Source organism: Geotrypetes seraphini, chromosome 4 (assembly GCF_902459505.1).
Source record: "Geotrypetes seraphini chromosome 4, aGeoSer1.1, whole genome shotgun sequence".
Classification (NCBI taxonomy): domain Eukaryota; kingdom Metazoa; phylum Chordata; class Amphibia; order Gymnophiona; family Dermophiidae; genus Geotrypetes; species Geotrypetes seraphini.
The window spans coordinates 139,938,391-139,962,438 of record NC_047087.1 but is presented as its reverse complement, the minus strand read 5'-3'; the positions used below and the strand labels follow the sequence as shown (position 1 = coordinate 139,962,438).

The 24,048-nt window shown below is 42.5% G+C and overlaps 1 protein-coding gene across 1 annotated transcript in view; it reads left to right on the top strand.

Moving 5' to 3' along the window:
* The window catches only part of PLEKHG4 (pleckstrin homology and RhoGEF domain containing G4), a 517,593-nt gene that overhangs the window by 390,432 nt on the left and 103,113 nt on the right, over positions 1-24,048 (top strand). Inside the window, 3 exon segments of the mRNA XM_033942931.1 lie at positions 9,948-10,037; positions 11,151-11,375; positions 21,464-21,634. Of these exon segments, the coding sequence (XP_033798822.1) occupies positions 9,948-10,037; positions 11,151-11,375; positions 21,464-21,634 (486 nt within the window).

Below are 24,048 nucleotides of genomic sequence, written 5' to 3'. Positions count from 1 at the left end.
ATTTGCCGATATTTCATGTTTCTTATATAGAACACATTTTGTCTGCTTTGTCTCAATGGCCATGTTATTTTGCCAAACCTTATCACTGTTTGTAGGGAAAGTGTTGCTAGCTCATACCACGGGATGTAGGGGCTAGGACCCTGCCTATATTTTTTAAAGTTTATTAGGTTTTTATATACCGCCTATCAAGGTTATCTAAGCAGTTTTACAATCAGGTACTCAAGCATTTTCCCTATCTGTCCCGGTAGGCTCACAATCTATCTAACATACTATGAAGGACTGAGCGACTTACCCAGGGTCACAAGGAGCAGCATGGGGTTTGAACCCACAACCACAGGGTGCTGAGGCTATAGCTTCAACCACTGCACCACACACTCCTATTATACAGAGATCTACTGTATTTAGATTTATTTCCAATTATAATCTGCCTTTATCCAAGGCAGAGTACAATATCACATGCACAATATCAAAATTTGCATCGAGCTTTCTGGACCCCTGTTCGTTTACAAAAATTAGATAGCTCTAAGTCTAATAGATGTTGGCACTGTCATCTTGAGGCTGGGACATTAGATCATCTTTTATTCTATTGTCCATTTATATTGTTATTTTGGAAATCAATATGGACCCAAATAAATAGGATGTTAGAAAATCCAGTGGCCTTGACATATGATACTATTTTATTTGGCATGTCAATGAGAGCGAAAAATCAGATTTCTTCAAAAAACAACAAGCTTTTATTTATTTTGACTGGAGTTGCCATTCAACAGATTACATTCAATTGGAAAAATCAGAGCAGATTGAATTCTGTATCTCATATATATAAAATGGAAAGAACATTAGCAATACAGAGAGTATATTTTGGTAAATTTCAGAAGGTTTGGGGACCATTAACAGAGTTTTTTTAATGAATAATAAACATTTTCCCATAATAAGATAATTGAAATGAAAGGATGGGAATGGGTGGGTGGGGTGGTATTTTTTGTTATTTTATTAAATCATATAATGTATAAAATAATATATGAATATTTTTGATGTATTAGGAAGGAAAGGGTGGTTAAATTTCATGATTTCCAGATAATATTATACCAAATTAAGTGATGTTTTACAATTTAAATGTTATTTCCTGTTACACTTGCTGTAAGTTATAAAAACGAATAAAAATTTATTTAAAAAAAAATTGTTTAATTAGTCCCAACCAAATTAATAAATCAGAGAAACATTTATTTTTCCTAAAACAACTCAGCTAAAGGGACTTGGGAGTTCTGATCTACAAGTCCATGAAGCCATCTACACAATGTGCTACTGCGGCGAAAAGGGCGAACAGAATGCTAGGAATGATCAAGAAGGTGATCACGAACAGATCCGAGAAGGTTATCATGCCGCTGTACCGGGCCATGATGCACCCTCACCTGGAGTACTGCGTCCAGCACTGGTCGCCGTACATGAAGAAGGATACGGTACTACTCGAAAGGGCGACTAAAATAGTTAAGAGGCTGGAGGAGTTGCCGTACAGCGAGAGATTAGAGAAACTTGGCCTCTTCTCCCTTGAAAAGAGGAGACTGCGAGGGAACATGATCAAAACATTCAAAATACTGAAGGGAATAGACTTAGTAGAGAAAGACAGACTGTTCACCCTCTCTAAGGTAGGGAGAACGAGAGGACACTCTCTAAAGTTGAAAGGGGATAGATTCCGTACAAACGTAAGGAAATTCTTCTTCACCCAGAGTGGTAGAAAACTGGAACGCTCTTCCAGAGTCTGTTATAGGGGAAAACACCCTCCGGGGTTTCAAGACAAAGTTGGACAAGTTCATGCTAAACTAGTGAGACTGGACTCATTTGGAGCACTGGTCTTGACCTTGGGGCCGTTGTCCATATTTTGCATACATCTGCACCAAGATTTGAAGACTTCAAAGATATTTTGTTTTCGTAGTGCCACTGGTAGGCTTGACACACTCCCGCAAGAACAGATCCCCAGTGCAGGATGAACTTTAGCTTGAATTCACTCATCAGCCGTAACTTGATCTGGACTTCAAAAGTATCATTTAACGGTTCCTTATCTGAATCATACTCAAACAACTTTGTTATTCCTCAGGAATCAATTCTCTCTCCCCTCCTCTTCAATATTTTCCTGGCTCCTCTGATTACCCTTGGACAATCAATTGGCTTTACCATCTATGCCTATGCCAACGATATCCAACTAATTCATCCCATCAACTTGGATAACCTCGAAGACATCACCAATATTAATCGAAAGCTGGAAAAAATAAGTGAATGGCTTAACTCTAACATGTTATCACTTAACATTAATAAAACCAAAACAATGATTTTTTCCTACTAAGAAAGGGTCTTCTCTGCTCTCTCCAATCAAATTCAAGTCTATTCCGGTTCAGTCAGTCAACTCAATCAAGCTCTTAGAAATTACTCTAAATGAGAACCTCAATTGCCCCCTTAAAAGGAAGGGAGCCACGGCGGAGGCACGAGGGCTACTGCGGGCCGCGTAGAAGCGGCGAAGAGAGGCGGAGGGAGAAAAGAGGAGCCAGAAGGGGAGCCAAAAGTTCCAGCTAGCGGCGGCAGGAGCGGGTAGTGGCGAGAGAAGGCTCCGCCCACCCCCTGCACGTCAGTGCCGCGTCAGCGCCCGGACTTCCCCCTTAAAAGGAAGGGAGCTGCGGCGGAGGCGCAAGGGCTACTGCGGGCCGCGTGGAAGCGGCGAAGAGAGGCAGAGGGAGAAAAGAGGAGCCTGAAGGGGATCCAGAAGTTCCAGCTAGCGGCTGCAGGAGCGGGTAGCGATGAGAGAAGGCTTTGCCCACCCCCTGCACGTCAGCGCCGCGTCAGTGCTCAGACTCCCCCTTAAAAGGAAGGGAGCCAATGGCACGCAGCCATTCGGTGCGCGGCGAAGTTAGCGAGAGCGCCTTTGCAAAGGAGCCTTAAGAAGGGCCGAGCGAATACAGACAAGGACTCAGCAAAACACAGGAAGATAAGGAAAAAGAGGGCACACGAGCAGGGAGAGCACTCACACAAGGTAAAGTGGTAAGGAGAGACAGTAGGATCCAGGGACAAGAGAGGGGTAGGCCCAAGGGAGGACAGCACTTACTCACAACAGGGGAAGCGGCAAGACAGGAACACACACGCAAGACAAAGAGAAGCAGTGAGGCAGACTCCATGGACAGAAAAGAGGTGGTCCCATCAGAGGACAGCACTACTCACAAGCAATAGAGAAGGCAACAGACAAGTAGGTGAAACCGAGCCAAGCATAAGAGAGAGCCAGCACAGACACATAAAAGCAAAAGGCACCTTGTGAAGCAAATCGAAGAGGAACAGAGATGGAAGCAGCAGGAATCCAGAGGAACTTCCCAGTGTACTGCACGGAGTGTCATATGTACGACTACCTCCCCTCAGGGAGACAGACGTACATATGCGGTCGGTGTCAGGAACTGGACAGCCTGAAGAAAGAAGTCAGTCGACTGCAGTGCAGGATTCAGGAGTTGGAAGAACTGCACTTTTTGGAAGCCCCCTCCAACACAGCTGAAGACCCTGCAGGAGAAAGCCACATTGAGGAGCAAGTAAGGGAGCTCGAGAGGTTCATTGAGGAGGCCTATAGGAAGGTGGAGGAACACGATCAGAGGCAGCGCTGGAATGAGGAAGCTACGCCCACACGAAATAGAAGACAGGAACCAACAGACACCATGCATGGAGAAGCTTGCGGAACAATCATGCAAGAAGAGGAGGTGAAGTCTCAATGGAGCCCTGAAGGGGAAGTAAAGAACCACACCGTGGACACGGACTTGCGACCAGTGAGGAAGCTGAAGAAAGGGAGATCTGTAATCATAGTAGGAGACTCAATCCTGAGAGAAGTGGACAGTCACATAGTAGGAGGGAGAGAAGACTGACTAGTGACCTGTCTCCCAGGAGCAAGAACAAAGGACATCACCGACAGAATTGAGAGGATCCTGGAAGGAGCAGAGTTGGAAGAGACGGCAGTGATAATCCACATTGGGACAAATGATGTCAACAGAGGCAACAACAGCAGGACTGCGCTAACTGAACAATTCAAGACCCTGGGAAGGAAACTGAAGCTGAGGACACAGAAGATAGCGTTCTCAGAGATCCTGCCAGTAGTAGTAGAGATCTGCCAGGGCAGACATGAAGAGGCAGATGGAACTACAAGCAATAAACGCATGGCTGCGAAGATGGTGCGAAGAAGAGGGATTCCACTTCGTGAGAAATTGGACAACTTTTGGGGGGAAGAACAAGCTCTTCAGGAGGGACGGACTTCATCTGAGCACGGCAGGAACGAGACTTCTAGCAAGCAACGTTAAGAGAGGAATAGAACAGGCTTTAAACTGAAAGGAAGGGGAAAGCCGACAGTCAACCGGACGTCGACAGTTCGGGTGAGAGTATCCAAAGAAGATACTGGGCAGGAAAAATGTTGGAAAGAAACCAAAGGCAAACAACAGGAGTTCAGGGAACAAGAGAAGTTGGTGAACAAAGGCAAGGGAAATCAGCAAGGACTGGAGGAACAGGCGGAATTGAGGAAACGAGTTGGGGAAGAAAAAGATGTGACAAAAAAGGAGGAAGAAATGAACAGAACTCAGGGTCTGGCAACTCAAAAAGGGGACGACAGGAAGAACATAACAGAGAAAGGAAGTAACTGGGACCTAAATTGCTTGTAAGCAAATGCAAGGAGCCTAAAGAACAAAATGGGAGAACTAGAAATCACAGCCACAAAAGAGGCCCTGGATGTCATCGGAATCACGGAAACTTGGTGGAACGAGGAAAACAAGTGAGACATAGTACTGCCAGGGTACAAACTCTATCGAAGAGACAGGGCACAAAAGAAGGGTGGAGGAATAGTACTGTATATAAAGGACACCATTCACTCGACCAAAGTGGATACGGCAACAGAGACGGATGGATTAGAATCATTATGGGTTAAGTTACCAGGAGGAAATGGAACTGACATAAAATTGGGACTGTACTATCGTCCACCTGGACAAACAGAGGCAAAAGACAAAGAACTGGAAGCAGAACTAAGGCGAGAATGCAAGAACGGAATTGTCACGGTAATGGGGGACTTTAACTACCCCGGGATAGACTGGAGTATTGGAAGCTCAAAAAATGCAAGGGAAATGGAATTCCTAGAGACTGTACGGGACTGCTTCATGGACCAGCTCGTCAAGGAACCAACGAGAGGGAATGCAACTCTCAACCTACTACTCAATGGGCTGGGGGGACCTGCAAAGGAAGTGGAAGTAATAGTACCATTAGGAAACAGTGATCACAACATGATCCAGTACAAACTACAAGTAGGAGCATCAAAAGGGAAGAGAACCACAGCGTTAATGCTCAACTTCAGGAAGGGGAACTATGACACTATGAGAGCAATGGTGAGAAGGAAACTCAGGAAAGGCTTGGGAAAAACAAAGACCGTGGAGCAAGCTTGGTCCCTATTCAGGGACACGGTACAGGAAGCACAAACCCTGTACATCCCCAGATTCAGAAAAGGGTGCAAAAAGAATCAAACAAAAGACCCGGTGCGGATAAACAATGCAGTGAAGGATGCGATAGGGGGCAAGAAACAATCATTCCGGAAGTGGAAAAGGGACAAAACCTAGGAAAACTGGAAAGAGCACAGGGAACATCAGAAAGCATGTCACCGAGTGGTCAGGAAAGCGAAAAGAGAATACAAAGAGAGACTGGCCAAAGAAGCAGGAAATTTCAAATCCTTCTTCAGATATATTAAAGGGAAGCAACCGGCGAGGGAAGAAGTGGGACCGTTGGACGATGGAGACATCAAAGGAGCGATAAGGGGGGGAAGAGGAGCTGGCTGACAGATTAAACATGTTCTTCTCATCAGTTTTCACAAGCGAGGACTCATCCAATATACTGGAAACCGAAGAATTCTTAAAAGAAGACCCAGAGGAAAAGCTGTCGACGTTAGAGGTAAGCCTCCAAGAAGTCCTCCGACAGATAGAAAGGTTGAAAATCGACAAATCCCCAGGCCCAGACGGGATCCACCCAAGGGTACTAAAGGAACTGAAAACCGAAATAGCAGAGACACTCCAAAAAGTTTGCAACCTGTCCTTGAAAACAGGGGTGATCCCGGAGGATTGGAAAATAGCAAATGCCACACCTATCTTCAAAAAGGGCTCGAAAGGGGATCCAGGAAACTACAGACTAGTGAGTTTGACTTCAGTGCCGGGCAAGATGGTAGAAGCACTGATAAAAGACAGTATCTGTGAGCATATAGAAAGAAATAGACTAATGAAAACGAGCTAGCATGGCTTCTGCAAAGGAAGATCATGCCAAACAAACTTACTACACTTCTTTGAAGGGATAAACAGCCAGATGGACAAAGGGGACCCCGTAGACATCATATATCTCAACTTTCAAAAAGCCTTTGACAAGGTACCTCATGAGCGGCTACTTAGGAAACTGTGGAACCACGGGGTGGAAGGGGACGTACATAGATGGGTTAAACATTGGTTGGCAGACAGAAAGCAGAGGGTTGCAGTGAAGAGCCACTACTCGGGCTGGAGAAGGATAACGAGCGGTGTCTCACAGGGGCCTGTGCTCGGGCCGCTGCTGTTCAATGTATTTATAAATGACCTGGAAGCGGGGACAAAGTGTGAAGTTATAAAATTCGCACATGACACTAAACTCTGTAGCAGGGTTAAAACTATAGGGGAATGTGATGAACTACAAAGAGACCTGACAACATTGGAGGAGTGGCCGAACAAATGGCAGATGAGCTTCAATATAGAGAAATGCAAGGTCATGCATATAGGGAAAAAGAACCCGATGTTCAGCTACAAAATGGGGGGGGGGGGGCTGGTACTGGGGGAAAGTAACCTTGAAAAGGACTTGGGAGTGTTGGTGAATACAACAATGAAACCGACGGCGCAATGCACGGCAGCCTCGAAGAAAGCAAACAGAATGTTGGGTATTATCAAGAAGGGTATTGCAACAAGAACAAAGGAAGTCATCCTACCGCTGTATCGGGCGATGGTGCACCTGCACCTGGAGTACTGTGTCCAATATTTGTTGCCATACCTTAAGAAGGATATGGCGATACTTGAAAGGGTCCAGAGGAGAGCGACACGAATGATTAAGGGTATGGAGAACCTTTCATACGCTGAGAGGTTAGAGAGGCTGGGGCTCTTCACCCTGGAGAAGCGGAGACTCAGAGGTGACATGATAGCGACTTACAAGATTGTGAAAGGTATAGAGAGGGTGGAGAGGAACAGGTTCTTCAGCGTACTAGGAACTACAAAAACAAGAGGGCACTCAGAGAAATTGAAAGGGGACAGATTTGGAACCAATGCCAGAAAATTCTTCTTCACTCAGAGGGTGGTGGATACCTGGAATGCGCTCCCGGAAGATGTAATAGGACAGACTACACTAAGGGGTTTCAAAGAGGGACTAGATAAATTCCTGAAAGATAAGGGGATTGAGGGCTACCGGATGTAGCGGTATATAAGAAATAAATTACATTACATTACATTACATAAAGGAGGACACAGGAGCAAAAAGGGCAAAGATAAGAGGGAAGAAGAGGGTTTCAGGATATAAGGAAGTAGGAATCCAAGGGTTAGACAAAAGATCACTTACAGGTCATGGACCTGATGGGCTGCCAAGGGAGCGGACTGCTGGGCTCAATGGACCCTTGGTCTGACCCAGCGGAGGCAAATTCTTATGTTCTTAATTTTCATGACCATATAAGCACAGTAGTTCGAAAATGTTTTCACCGCCTCCGGATGAGCCGTTCTCTCGCTAACTTCCTTGACAATTCTGCTTTAAATATTCTCATCCATTCTCTGGTCATCTCTTGCCTGGACTACAGTAATGCTTTATACCATGGAATTACAAAAAAAGAGATCAGACGTCTACAGATAGTCCAGAATACTGCTGTCAAAATCATATTTAAGGCCAAGAAATTCGATCATGTCACTCCCCTCTTGATTAAAGCCCATTGGCTTCCTATTGAAACCGTATTACTTATAAAACATTACTGCTGACATTTAAAACAAAGAAAAACAGGACAGCTGGAATTTATCAACAAACATCTGATCCCATACTCTTCACCACGCACCCTTAAATCCTCAGATGAAAATTTATTGCTAGTCCCATCACTTAGACACATCAATACAGGGAGAATTTCCATTTTTTCAGTTGTTGCTCCCTCCCTCTGGAATTCAGTGCCTAACCTCTTAAGAGAGCCAACATCTATGGAGAAATTCAAATCCTTCCTTAAAACATTCCTTTTTAAGGATGCATTCCAAGTTTGACTGTCCTTTTAAGGATTTTATAAACTTAATTTCAGCCCACTTTAGTTGGACTACTACGTGTTACCCGGCCCTTTTGTATTTTCCTGTTTCTCTCTTTTCTTTATTTATATTGTAGTTCTCCCTTTTCCACTCATTTCAGTATGTTCTGTGGTCTTAGTTGGCTGTTGTTTTAATTGATGCTGTTGTGTTCTTTGTTATAATTTGTTCCCCTCTTGATTTTATTGTACAACCACCTTGAAATTTTTGATAAGGTGGTATAACAAATTTTTAATAAACTTGGAAACTTGGATCATGATTGCACAATCATTGTGCCCTGAATTTCTTGTGCAGAGGTAAGGACTTCATTGTCAGCTTGTCTCAGCCACTCTGATGCCTAGGTCCAGGAACTTTCCTGAATTCCAAGGACTGCATCTTCAGTGACGTAAAATGGACATTCTTTTGGTTTCTAAGGTTAGAATGTCCAGAACACAGTGAAGTGTCTACCTTATCTCCAGAGATAGGGCTACTACCAGAGTGTATTTAAAGGCCTCTCTGGAGATCAGAAGTTATCTGATCACTTCATCAGATCTGAGCTGTCACTGATAACAGCCTGTTAGCTCAAAGCTGTTATCACTGAACTCCTTTTCATATCTCTGCACTGCTGTTGGCACTTCAAGGCCCTTCCTACAAACTGTTCACCAACAAGAGATTCTCCTCTCCTTAGGTTGAATAAACAAGCTTGATTGTAGCTATTTGGTAATAAACAGATGGTCCAATTTATGCTCCTAAGTTGTGTGTTTACTTTGACTCATTATTGATAAGCAACTGCCTATTGCTTCTTTCTGATCTACCTCATATTTGTTTTACATTTGGTTGTTTTATCTGCTTGTAAATAAATATGGAGTCCTTTTACTAAGGCACGCTAGCTGTTTTAGCGTGCGCTAAATATTAGGATATAATGGATGCGTTAGGTAAAACGGCTAGTACATCTTAGTAAAAGGACCCCTATGTTTTTATAATAATTTGCCTATTTTGTTGCATGTCAATATCATTCGGGAGCTTTAAAACTCAGATTCACATGTCTAGAAGAATATAGTAAATAAATAATTCCAGGGTGCATATCATTATACAATCTTCCATTCCTCTTCATACAGTGTACATTAGGAAGCACTGTATGCTGTAGAGGGATACATACAACTGGCTTAATATCTGGAATATAGGAATACATCAATATGATTCTTATCAGTGGTGTAGCAAGGGAATCTTGCATTTGCCCTGCCCCCCCCCCTCAGACATCAACACAAGTGTGCATCCTTCCTCTCGCCTCACCCAACTCCATCCCTGTAGCTTTTAAAATCTTCACTGATTGTGATCAGCATTTCTTACCCACTGTCTGTGCCTGTCTCTTCCTTCCCTCTCATGTCACTTCCTGGTTCCCGTGAACAGGAAGTGATGTCAAAGAGAGGTATGAGGCTGGCATGAGCAGCAGGTAAGAGATGCAGCTTATGGCTGGCAAAACATTTGAAAAGGTATGGTGGGGGCGGGGAAGATGAAAGGAGCTGGTGCCCGAAGCGTTTCCCCTTACCCCCTTTTACTATGCCAGTGATTCTTATTGACTACATAAACTCTGTTACATGGATTTATTGAATTATATTGCAAAATCTTTATTGTTTTCTGTTGTAGAAAGACCAGTTTGGGATGTATGCTTTATACAGCAAAAACAAGCCAAAATCGGATATGCTGCTGAGCAGCCATGGAAATGCATTCTTCAAGGTAATATACAGTAGAACTCAAGTATAGCAGTTCTATATCATATATTCTTTACTAATGCTTCCCCATGCTTTCCCTTCTTTGGGTTACACCATCACAGACCTTATGCTATCCTAACTTTATATGCTTATTTAGCCAGTTAGTGGACTGAATATTATTGCTAAACAGCAAAGTCCCTCGATCCCCCCCCCCCAGTTCCCCCCATACCTTTAAATCGTTGGCCGGAAGGATGGGTGCCAAGCCCGTCCGTCCAGCAGGCCAGCCATCCGTTGAATGGCTGGCCTTAGGGCCTGATTGGCACAGGTGGCTCAAACCCCGCCCACAGGTGGTGCCTGAGGTGCCTGGGCCAACCCAAATAGGTATGGAAACATGCTTCCACTTGGAAACTATCATGTTCATGCAGCTCCTTTTTTATGTGTAATGCTTAAGTACCTGATTGTAAAACCGCTTAGATAACCTTGATAGGCGGTATATAAAAACCTAATAAACCTGAAACTTTGTAAAATGGCACTCCCGCTTACATGTATTTATGAAAGAATCCATGTTCAGCAGAGCTGTTTCTAAAATATTAAAGGAACTAGTAAGCACATCACCTCACAATCTCAGCATTCTATGTTAAGCAGGGGTGTCAAAGTCCCTCCTCGAGGGCCGCAATCCAGTTGGGTTTTCAGGATTTCCCCAAAGAATATGCATGAGATCTATATGCATGCACTGTTCATTGTATGCTAATAGATCTCATGCATATTCATTGGGGAAATCCTGAAAACCCGACTGGATTGTGGCCCTCGAGGAGGGACTTTGACACCCCTGATGTAAAGTAAAGTAGAATAGAATGGAGTGGAGTGGAGGAGTAGCCTGATGGTTGGTGCAATGGCCTAAGAACCAGGGGCAACAAGTTCAATTCCCATTGCTGCTTCATGTTACCCTGATCAAGCCACTTAACCATCCATTGCTGCAGATGCAAAATAAGTATCTGTATATAATATATAAATCACTTTGATCTTAACAACAGAAAGGAGGTATATCAAACCCAACTCCATTTGTAGATAAGTGGTGCAGTCTTTGTCATGCTGTTTCAGGATGTGAATGCATTGTCTTCTAAATTTCTGCATTTAGTTCAAACAGTTGGAACTAGGGGACAAGATGGACCTTGCATCATACTTGTTGAAGCCAATCCAGCGTATGAGCAAATATGCCTTGCTCTTAAAGGATCTGGTCAAAGAATGCAGCGAAGTGCAAGAGCAGGAACTGAGCTCCCTCCGAGCTGCTGGTGAAATGGTAAAATTTCAGCTTCGCCATGGAAATGACTTACTAGCTATGGACACAATCCGAGACTGTGATGTAAGTATAGGATCCCTATCCAGACCTCATGGGGATATTTCCATCGGGGTACTAACCAAAATATTAAAACATTTTTGATCTCCTTGGATGCAGAAAAAGCCTTTGATCAAGTTGAATGGACTTTTATGTATCAGGCTTTAGAATGGTTTGGTATAGGTTCTGGTTTTATTCAAATGATTCAGACACTGTATAGCTCTCCTGGTGCAAGATTATGTATTAATAATAATTTGTCAGAACGGTTTAACTTGCCCAGGGGTGTTAGACAGGGTTGTCCTTTATCTCCTTTGCTCTTTGATGTAGTTCTTGAACCCTTGTTAATAGCCATTAATCAAGCAAAGGGGATACGAGGAATTCCGTAATCGAATTGGGAATATAAGCCTTCTGCTTATGCGGATGATATATTGCTTTATTTGAGGGACCCAGAAATTACCATTCCATGTTTACTTGAATTAATAGAGAAGTTTGGAAAATTTTCTGGATATAAGATCAATTGGAGTAAGTCTGAAGTTCTTCCGCTCAATGTTCACTGTACCAAAGGATTATTTGATTCATTTTCCTTTGTTTGGAAGGAAGATGGGTTAAAATACTTAGGTATTACTATTAAGAACACAATAGAAGACACAGTGAAGGAGAATGAAAATTTTTTATTAAAGAAAACATCAGAAATGTGTGAGCAATGGAATCCTTTACATCTTTCTTGGTGGGGGAGAATTCAAACGGTTAAAATGATGATATTGCCTGTGGTTTGTTATCAAATGAGTATGATACCAATTTTTTTTTCAGGGGTCATTTTACAAAAAGTTAAATGGTATTCTTACTAAATTTGTTTGGTTGGGTAAAAGACCCAGAATCGCTTTAGTATCTTTACAAAAGACAATTGTGGAGGGAGGGGTAAATTTTCCAAATTTTTATACAAAATAGGTATCATCAAGCCTATATTTTAAGACAGGGTATGTATTGGATCCTCCCAGAGCTCATGGAGAATGTACCAGATTGGTTATATTTAGAATGGTGACTCCTGTTTCCTTTGCATTTGTCTCATCTTATAAGTATAAAATTGCCCAGGAAATATAAAGACAATAGAATATTGCTTGATACATGGAAAACTTTAAAATATGTTAGTAATTTATCACCAAATTCAATTTCTAAATTATTAAATCAATCCATTTGGCTAAACTCCAAGATTAAAGTTGGCGGTTTTCAAATCGTCTGGAAGCATTGGATTATTGCAGGTATACGGACATTAAATGATGTTGTTTCTAATAGTTCACTGCTTAGTTTTTCACAGCTGCAACATAAATTTGGATTAAATAAATCACAAAGCTTTAAGTGGTTGCAGCTGAAGAAGGCTATTCAGGAGGGGTTCCCTGAATGGAAAGATCTTAATACTCAGTATAGTTTGGAATTCCTATGCTTTCAGGCAGATTTTTTGGGTCACCAAGTCGCGCTGTGGTATAAATTGTTGTATGGATATTTGAATAAAAAACAAAAAAACTGGTCTTAGGGATATTTGGAGCTTTGAGATCAAGCACCAAATTTCTGCTTCTCAATGGCCACGACTTTGGTCTTGGAGATTAAAAAGTACAAGGTCAGCATCTATGAGGCAAACTTGGTTCTTTTTGTTACATAGAGCTTTTTGGACCCCAGTTTGTTTACAAAAGTTGGATAGCTCTAGGTCTAATAGATGCTGGCATTGTAATTTAGATGCTGGGACTCTAGATCATTTACTTTTTTTCTGTCCCTTTGTCAATGCCTTTTGGAAGTTAATTTGGTCCCAAATTAATTCAATGTTAGAAAATCATGTTGCCCTATCCTATGATACTATTTTATTTGGAACGTCTATGAGATTCAAGAGTCAAATTTCAGCAAATAACAATAAGCTTTTGTTAATACTGACGGGGGTTGTCATTCAACATATTACTGGAAATTGGAAGGACTATACTAAACTTAATTATACCTTTTGGTGGAATTCAGTTTGTCATATTTATAAAATGGAGAAAGTGCTTGCTATACAGCAAGGAAATTATAATAGTTTCAAAAAGATTTGGGGCCATTGATTGCATATTCTAATGATTAGACACCTTGGACACCTTTTTATTACATAGGACTATATTTAATGTAGGGATGGGGGAGGTATGTTATGTGATTTAATGGGTTTATTCCTGATGAATGGGATGGATGGGGGAGGGGTCTTTTTTTATATGCATTTGACAATAATTGTTAGAATGTCAAGTGATTTGTACGAATTATTTGATTGAATTTTGTACACTTGTTGCAAGAGTTAAAACTGAATAAAGAATTTAAAAAAAACCAAACATTTTCTAAAGTGATCTGAAGAACTTGAATCAAGTGATTGAACAGCATCATGTAATGCACCTTAAGATATCTTAATACACTTCTCCCTCCGTATTCGCAGTTTCAGCAATCGGGGTTTCGATTATTCGCGGTTTTTAGCTTGCTGGCTCTTCCCCTCAAATTACGTCAGCTTGCATAGAGAAATCGCTGATTCCAAGCGTTTACAGAGAAAATCACTGACTCCCAGTACTTTTTTCACCATGTTTTGCCTCTCCTTCAGGAACCGGCCAGGTCTCCCACCATGTTATTCATGGTTTCACCATATTCACAATGGTTTTTAATAGAAAACAGCGAATAACATATGAAAAAGTTATTTGCGGTTTTTCTGTATTTGCGGGTCTGTTAATCTCCTATCACACCGAATACGGAGGGAGAAGTGTACATGGCTCTGATGTTATCACATTGCCAAAATTACATTACAAGCACAGTTTATAACACAATTCTCTAATTTCTTTAGGGTCAGTATTCAAAGGCATTTAAACAAGGCAGAAGAGGTTCCTGCCTGGTTAAATCCTGCTGAACAAATATTTAGTGGCACAACCAGGTAGTACCATGGAGTATGGGCTCTAACTGGCCAATACAAAATTAGCTAGGTTATGGGTAGTCTAGAGGTAGAGATTGGTTAGAGCTGCTACTTGCAAGGTACTTACCACCACTTTTGAGCCCTGCATGATTTCCATTATTTTCAGTCTCTTGTCTGATTTAGACAGACACAATGCACATTGGAAGAGCTATAATTAAAGCATATCTAGGAGTGAGAGAGAGAGTTTTATCCATTAAAATAGGGATTGTGATTATTGCTGAGAGTACCGCTGAATATCCCACTCAGACCACCCAACTCCACGTGGCTGAATATCGACTGGGCCGCATAAGCTCAGGGTGGCCAGGTCACCCAAAAATATCCACTGATATTCGGAGCCGGTGCCCGGACATGACCTGGTACTGAATATCACTGGTTAATTTAGCTGATGGCAATCAGCATTTTAAAACATGCTGACCTCTACTGGCTGAATATTGGGGCATATAGATTTAAGCATACTCAAGACCAAGCATATAGGAGTGGCCTAAGGGATCTGGCCAATTGGAATCTTAGGCCACTCCCAGCGCATCCCAGAATGCACTGGGAGAGAGACCTAAGATTCCGGTTGGTCCAGGTACCTAAGGCCTCTCCTATGGGAGTGGCCTTAAGCGTCTGGGCCAGTCAGGGCCTCAGGCCCCTCCCTGGTGCATCCCACGATGCACCTGGAAGGGGCAGGTCCGCCATTCAGTGGAGGTAGGCCTGACAGATGGACGGAGGAAGCATCCATCCGGCCCACTTAAAACAAGGTACTTTGGGGTCTGGAGGGGGTTTGTGGGGGGGTTACAGCAGGAGGGACTGGGCATCCCTCCTGCTGATGTTCTTTGGGAGGGGGGTTCCGACAGGAGGGACTGGGCATCCCTGCTGCCAGGGGATGTCTTGGGGGGCTGGTGACAGGAGGATTTGGGCATTCTTCCTGCCACAGACATTCGGGGGTGGGGGGAGCGGCTTTGGGGTTCCAGAAGGAGGCACTGGGCATCACTCCTGCCGGTAGTCTTCATGAGCGTGGGGACAGGTCCCTGCCCCTAAACTGATCGCAGCAGGGAGATTCCCTTGCCGTGATTAGTTCAGCGGCCATGTCTATTTGAAACGTAGGCCAGCATATTGCTGGCCTACATTTCAGGTGCCTATCGAAGCCCTATGGAGATGCCTAGGGCTGCCTAAGCTTGCCTAAGGCCACTTCTGGGTGAAACCACGCCAATGCCTAGCCTTGGGACGAACTTAGGCGGCCCTACACACTCCCTAGGCTTACAAAGATGCCCAAAATGTAGGCAGCCTGCCTCGGGATGTTTTTTTTTTTTTAACGTGTGTCCCTGATTGGCTGGTTAGACAGCGGTAGAACGCCTACCGCCGCCTACAATCGGGACACCGTTTATAATTTTTTTTATATATATTTAGATTTTTATTAATTTTTTTGAATAAAAAATATAACCACACAACTATATCAGCTACAGGATTACATCTCCCAGAATACAGCAGACATCCCCCTCAATATACTAAACAAAAAAATTCCCCTAAACCCCCACCCCCCTAGACAGCAGAGATCCACCCCTCATTCCAACTCTGGTCGCAAAACCCCCCCTCCCCCATCTCCTATTTCCTGTAGAAAAATTTATGGATGACTAATCAGTAATATAAACAAATACGTACCTGTTTTAGTCAGATGCTAGGGAAACCATAATCTCCTTACCCAAGGTTCGTTATTTTGCCAGTTTATACTAAGAACAGAGACCCAATCGTTATGAAATATTTTTATTATGAAAATAGAAAAATATAGTTCATAAGCCAGCAGCAATAACTAATTATTGTTCACAAAATATCCAAATACATGCATTTAACTCATTACATAATTATCACACCACACTTGCTAGATAAATGAGTAAAACAAATTCTTACACTGTAAATAATTCCTTATAATAATAATTCCTAATAAGCAGCAAATTAAATATATCGCTTATCACCACAGGTGCTTTACAAATCCTTATCCTAAAGACAATAGGATTCCCTCTCTAACCCAGCTGAAAAGACATATAATTCCTTATCCTCACCATCCAATTAGGCCGTAGCACAGAATCAGGTGAACTGGAAGACATCTTTCCTCTGCTCAGCAGATATGGAGATCCTTCTGTTTAGGAACAGTCCGTCAGCAACTGGAGAAGCTGTAACTTAGGTTGGCAGTGATGGAATCCAAATCTGTTTAAAGTCCGGTTTCTCTCTCTCTCAGGCAGAGAGTCACAAGAGGTAACTTTTCAGGTCTTAATTATTATAGAAAATGCAGAGTAACCTATGATAAGATGCGAGTTCCCTCACATCCTGGCACAGACTAAATTATAATTAGCACATTTCACTTGGAACTTATCAGATGACCTCTTCGGACCAATCCAGAAACATAATTTAGATGAATAGCCTGGCTGTGAAACAGAGGCGCCTTCGTTAGATAAGAAGCACATGAGCCATAACTCCCCCAAAATTCACATAGGCAGAGCTTGTAGGCATAGCTGGATGTCCTTGAATATAATACAGTTCTGGTACATACCCAGAATGCATCAGGCAGAAACAGCAAAGATGTATTCTTCTTTCTCTTCTTACTAGATTTAGGCTGGAATGATTTCTTGCAAACAATGGTTCATGCTTGATGATGTCAGAGAGGCCTAACCTTCAGGTGCAAATAAGGAAACACCCCTACATTCCCCCATGAGGAAGCATGAGTAGATAACAGTCAAGAAACCTTAAAGAGCATCTAATTTGTCCCCCAACAGTTTCCAAGTATATTTTTGAGATACATAATAATAAAATCTTTTAGCCACAGATATTTCCATTCTCCCCAAGGACACCAATCGGTTAATCCAGTCAACATGAGAGGGGCCTGAAGTACTTTTCTTCTTTTTTTTTTTTTTTAATAAATTTTTATTTGTTTTTATAACTTACAGCAAGTGTAATAGGAAATAACATTTAAATTGTAAAACATCACTTGATTTGCTATAATATTATCTGGAAATCATGAAATTTAACCACCCTTTCCACCCTTAAAACATCAATATATTATTTTATACATTATATGATTTAATAAAATATCAAAAAATACCACCCCACCCACCCATTCCCATCCCTTCATTTCAATTATCTTATTATGGGAAAATGTTTATTACTTATTACAAAAGTCTGTTAATGGTCCACAAACCTCTTGAAATTTACCAAAATATCCTCTCTGTATTGCTAATGTTTTTTCCTGTACAATGTACATATGCCTGAAGTACTTTTCCAGTGATTCGCTATTAAACTCTTCGCCGCAGCTAGACAAAGTTTGCCATTTATGTTCCTGTATATTATACAAACCCAATAAACAACTTTGGGGTGTAAGTCCCAGTGGCCTTCCCTAAAGATCAGACAATAGAAACATAGAAATAGACGGCAGATAAGGGCCACGGCCCATCTAGTCTGCCCACCCCAATGACCCTCCCCTACCTTTCTCTGTGAATAGATCCCACGTGAATATCCCATTTGGCCTTAAAATCAGGCACGCTGCTGGCCTCAATAACATGAAGTGGAAGACTATTCCAGTGATCAACCACCCTTTCAGTGAAAAATAATTTCCTGGTGTCCCCGTGCAGTTTCCCGCCCCTGATTTTCCACGGATGCCCCCTTGTTGCCACGGGACCCTTGAAAAAGAAGATATCTTCTTCCACCTCGATGCGGCCCGTGAGATACTTGAATGTCTCGATCATGTCACCCCTCACTCTGCGTTCCTCGAGTGAGTACAGCTGCAACTTATTCAGCCATTCCTCGTACGGGAGATCCTTGAGTCCCAAGACCATCCAGGTGGCCATTCTCTGGACTGACTCATTCTCAGCACATCCTTACGGTAATGCGGCCTCCAGAATTGCACACAGTATTCCAAGTGGGGCCTCACCATGGATCTATACAATGGCATAATGACTTCAGGCTTACGGCTGACGAAACTCCTGCATATGCAACCTATGATTTGCCTTGCCTTGGATGAAGCTTGCTCCACTTGATTGGCAGTCTTCATGTTCTAACTGACGATCACTCCTAAGTCTCGTTCTGCTTCAGTTCTTGTTAGGATCTCGCCATTAAGGGTGTAAGTCTTGCATGGATTTTGGCTGCCCAGGTGCATGACTTTGCATTTTTTGGCATTGAAGCTGAGTTGCCAGGACCTAGACCAGCGCTCCTAGTAGGAGTAGGTCGTGCATCATGTTGTCGGACATTGAATTTATGTCTGTTGTGCTTTTGCCCACTACATTGCTTAGTTTGGCGTCATCGGCAAATAATGTTATTTTACCTCGCAGCCCTTCTGCCAAATCTCTTATAAAGATGTTGAATAGGATCGGGCCCAGGACCGAGCCCTGCGGCACTCCACTGATTACCTCTGTCATTTCGGAGGAGGTGCCGTTCACCACTACCCTCTGAAGTCTACCTCCAAGCCAGTTCCCAACCCATTTCGTCAATGTGTCGCCCAATCCTTTAGAACTCATCTTGCTCAGCAACCTGCGGTGTGGTACACTATCGAATGCTTTACTGAAGTCCAGGTATACGATGTCCAGGGACTCCCCAACATTCAGCTTCCTCGTCACCCAGTCAAAGAAGCTGATCAGGTTGGATTGGCAGGATCTCCCCTTAGTAAATCCATGTTGACAGGGATCCCGTAGATTCTCCTCGTTCAGGATCGTATCCAATTGGCATTTGATTAGAGTTTCCATTAGTTTGCACACTATTGATGTGAGACTCACTGGTCTGTAGTTTGCTGTCTCCATCTTGGAGCCTTTCTTGTGGAGTGGAATGACGTTAGCCGTCTTCCAGTCCAACGGGACGTTACCCGTACTAAGGGAGAGATTGAAGAGCGTGGATAGCGGTTCCGCCAAGACATCACACAACTTCCTGAGCACCCTGGGGTGTAGGTTGTCAGGCCCCATTGCCTTGTTAACCTTAAGCTTTGACAGCTCGCAGTAGACACCGCTGGGTGTAAACTCAAAATTGCTAAACGGGTCATCTGCGTCAACCCTTGTCTGTAGCTGAGGGCCGAGTCCTGGCGCCTCGCGGGTGAAGACTGAGCAGAAGTATTCATTTAACAGTTGGGCTTTTTCCGAGTCCGCTTCTACATAGTCTCCGTCTGGTTTCCTAAGACGTACTATCCCGCCTGAGTTCTTATTTCTGTCACTGATATACCCGAAGAAGGATTTATCTCCTTTCTGGATGTTCTTCGCTAGAGACTCCTCCATGTGGAATTTGGCCTCCCTAACTGCTGTTTTGACGGCTTTTGACTTGGCCAGATAGACTTCCCTAGAGTCCTGTTTCCCTGATTGTTTGTAAGAGATGAATGCTTTTTTCTTCTCCTTGATGAGGCCCGAAATCTCCGCAGAGAACCACTGTGGCTTATTGTTCCTTCGCCGTTTACTTACTGATTTAACATAGCGGTTTGTTGCTTCTTGTATGGTGGCTTTCAAAGTCGACCACATTTCTTCCACGTTTTCGGTTTCTGCTTGGCTTTGTAGCGCCTGGTGAACGAAGTCTCCCATTTCTTTGAAGTTTGTGTCCTTGAATTTGAGGACCTTGGTCAGTGTGGTAGATTTAGTGAAACCTTTCCTCCAAAAGGGGCTTAAGAGGGAACACTCCCACCAAATATGTAGAAAGGTACCCACTGAAGCATTACATCTCCAACATTGGTTATACACCTGGGAGAACATTTTATGCAGTCACTCTGACGTATAATACCAACGCGTCAACACTTTATAGGCATTTTCTTGGACAAGAGCACAAGAAGACGCTTGATAAACTTCCCCACATAAGACCCCCCATTCTTTAAAAGTAATGTCTGCTCTAAGTCCCCTTCCCAATGCCTCATATATAGAAAATGAATGAAAGTATGCCCCCTCCAATACTGATAAAGGACTGAGATAGGTCTAGGGACCTTCTGTAGTACCAGTCACAAATTTGCAAAATGTTCCTGCGAAATTGGTGATCTAGAACCCCAGCCCCATGAAAGCATAAAATGGCAGGCCTGATAATAAGCCAAGTAGTCCCCATCAGGCAACCCATACTTCCTCTGGAGTAATTTAAAAGATATTACCCCCTCCGTCCCCAACAAATCTTGAAATGTAACCAGCTCCTTCTGAGCTCATTGACGGAAAACTTTATTATCACGCCCTGCTGAAAATTGAGGATCACCCATTCTGGGTGCCAAAGAGGACACTAAAGCACTATTCCCCAATTTGTCCCGTACCCATTTCCACAACAAAATAAGATGCCAAAGAAATGGGTTATCAATATCCTTGACCCAAGGACGGAGCAAACCCGAAACCCCGAGGCTGTTTATAGAATTTGCCGCTAATAGTCTATCAAGAAACTGTCACTCCATTGGCAGCCTCCATAAGTTGCTCATGATTTGGTACATGGGTACTACTTTTACCATTACTACCTAGGAGATTTTTAAATCAGCAATATATAGTGAACCAGAGATGGACAGAACATCTTGTGGGTTTGAGGGGTCAATTTTGGGTCAAAATCTTAATATCATCTTCATAGATGAATGGAGTTAGTTACAGAGTTTGAATCAAACAGGGGATTTGGGCCATTAAAATAATATTAAATAAGATAGGTGCTAGAATTAATACCTGGGGACCTCACAGCAAAATTAAAAAGGTGAGAGCCTGTTCTGTCACTGAACTACACAGAGATTATTATTTAAATACTGTTTCAGATAGACCAATATCTGGTATTCTGCTAAGTAATATAGTATGATCAACTAGATCAAACACTACTTTGTTAACCTGATTGAAAGTGATCATTCTTAAAAGGGTTGTTTGTGCTGTGGCCAGTATACATTATGTACTTTGGATGGTAGTTTGGAGGCAAAGGTAGATTAGATGCTGGATGGTCCTTCAGTACATTAGCATCAAAATGCGTGATGCATAGTGGTCACTCACATTTTAGACTTTTTGGAGAAGATATACTGTATCCACTTCAACCCCCTGCTTTACAACACGTCTGGACCATGTGCAGAAACCATTTTATTTATACCCTCCATATAATGATGGGGATACTATGCATTGTAGGGACTGATGTACCTATCTTTTCTGTTTTTAAGTTGCTTCTTCCAAAGCATTTAGGACAATTAATACCATCATTTTCATTTTTTCAGGTGAACTTAAAGGAGCAGGGACAGCTGGTGCGGCAAGACGAATTCACTGTTTGGTTAGGACGCAAGAAATGTCAGCGTCATGTCTTCTTATTTGAGGATCTCATTCTGTTCAGTAAACCTAAGAAGGTTGAGGGAGGATACGATGTTTTTATATACAAGAGATCATTTAAAGTAAGGGTACTAAGCTAAGGAAATTGTGGAGCGTATGGACCTACTTAATGTTAGAACAAAGGACTTAAGAATCAAGGGACATCTTAACTGTCCTGAAAAGCCAAAACACAGTAACTGTTGAGAATATAAATATGAGAAAAGTCCCAAAAACATTTCTTTTAACAAATCTCTATCACTTAATTCTTTACCAGAACTAATATAGTTGTATTCTGGCTTAACATATCTCCCATTTATCAAGAAATACTATGTTTTAGACTTTTGCTATAGACTTGAAAATGCATCCAAATGTTAAATGGCTTCCATATTAAGAAATTTATACAGTAACTATGGGACATCTGGCGAGTTAGCTTACTTTTGAATTACTGTGTTCTGGCTTTACAAGGATGTGAACACCTTGAAATATTACATAGTAGAAAAAGGGAACATGACTAAAGAATAAGGGGGACCATGTAACAAATTATAGAAGTAACGTTATTTATATAACGTTACTTCCAGACAGTCTATAAGTGCCTGCAGTTATACCATCCACAGACCTGGTGTAACTGCAGGCAACACTATTGAGTAACTTTCATAAGTTGCATATGTAAGTAACATTACCCCTCCCATTCCAGATCCATGTGAATGCCCCCTTGCATTTATGTGCTATGCTACTTGCACATGCCCTTGCAGAACAGTCATAGTTGCTTTGCTGCCATTTACACATGTACACTTATCTGCAAAAGTGCTGATATTTTGTACATTTACACATGCAATTGGCATGTAAATGTGAGCATCCAGTTATCAACGTGCCCTTTTATGTACATTGAAAGGTGACTTTTTAGTATTGAAAGGTGACATTTTAGTATTGAACCTAATTGACAATCTATACGATATTCAAAGTGATTTAAGCGGACAGGAGACTCTCCTGCAGGCTTAAATCGTTTACAACCACCTAAGTGGTATATTCAGTGCCACTGAACCACAGAATACCCAACAAAAAAGTGGGCAGGTCAGGGGTTGTGCTGTGGACGGTGTTGGATAGGAACCAGAGGTTTTGCAGGTGTTGGCCCTATTCATTGTAGAGACCTTCATAGTAATACAGGTCAATTTAGGACAGCTCAAAAGCTTCCTTAAATTAACCCGCTTAGCTATGCAGGCCCTGGCACTGAATAGCAGTCAGAACCCACATAACTATATTCTGATATGATAGTCCTCTGATCCTTTTCCTGGCCTCCAAAATAGCCCTCTTCCTTCCTACCAAATTCTCCCCTCCAGCTCATGAGAATCTAAGGCTCTCACCTTGCCCCCCAAATCCCAAAACCCTGAGCTCTAGGTAGGCCTCCTAGGCCTAATTGATGTTCCTGATGGTGTATGGGGGTCTTTGGGAGGAAAGCTTAAGGTCACTGACTCCTGCCCCTTTCTTTGAAAATGGCTGCCATGACCTCTCGTGGTTCATGGTACTATACAAAGCAGCCGTTGATGGGACAACTCCTGCTCTGCACAACCCCCATGGACCACCAGGAACCTTAGGTAAACCTAGGGAGGTCTACCTAGAACTCGGTGTGTTTAGAATTGGGAGAGCTTGTTCAGGGGGAAAGTGAGGTCCCGGGATTCTCACAGCTTGGGAGGAGGGGGTAGGAGGAAGGTGGGCTGTTGTAGAGGCCAGGAAGGGGGATTGAGGAGCTTTCATGTAAAAAAATTAGTTATGCAGGTCCCTGAATATCAGCCAGGACACGGCAGCCAGATCTACAGCCTGTATTATTAGCCTGGCATTGAATACTTGGGGCTAATCTACTGTAGTTGGCGACAGTAAGCATTTAGAAGATGCTGATCACCGCCGGCTGAATATTGGAAGGAATAATTTTTTTCACCCTACACAAACCTAGCAGATCCTTGAACACAAAATACCCATGTACTTTATACAGTATCTGAAGATCCACTTGTTGTTCAGCTAAAATACATATCAGGTAATTAAGTAATGTTGAACTGATAAAGTATGTACTTCAGCAGCATGCCAACTACAAGGTTAATTTTATAATTGCACAAATATATAAACATTGTATGCATATGTTTTGTTTTACAGGTACTGACAGTTTTTCAAAATGAAAACACATACTACTCCCATTTTGAATTTAAATATAAATTGGCCGCTGTCTATCTTTCTGTTTCTCTCTCTTTCCTCGGCTATCCACCATACCCCTTGCCTGCTCCCCCTGTCCAGCAGTAGGGCTTTCTTTCTGTCTGTCTCTCTCGTTGGCTGCTGTCTGTCTGTCTTTGTTTCTTTCTGTCTGTCTTTCTCCTTGGCCCCTGTGTCTGTCTGTCTTTCTTTCTTTCTGTCTCTCTCCTTGGCCGCTGTCTGTCTGTCTTTCTTTCTTTCTGTCTCTCTCTCCTTGGTTGCTTTCAGTCTGTCTGTCTTTCTTTCTGTCTCCTTGACT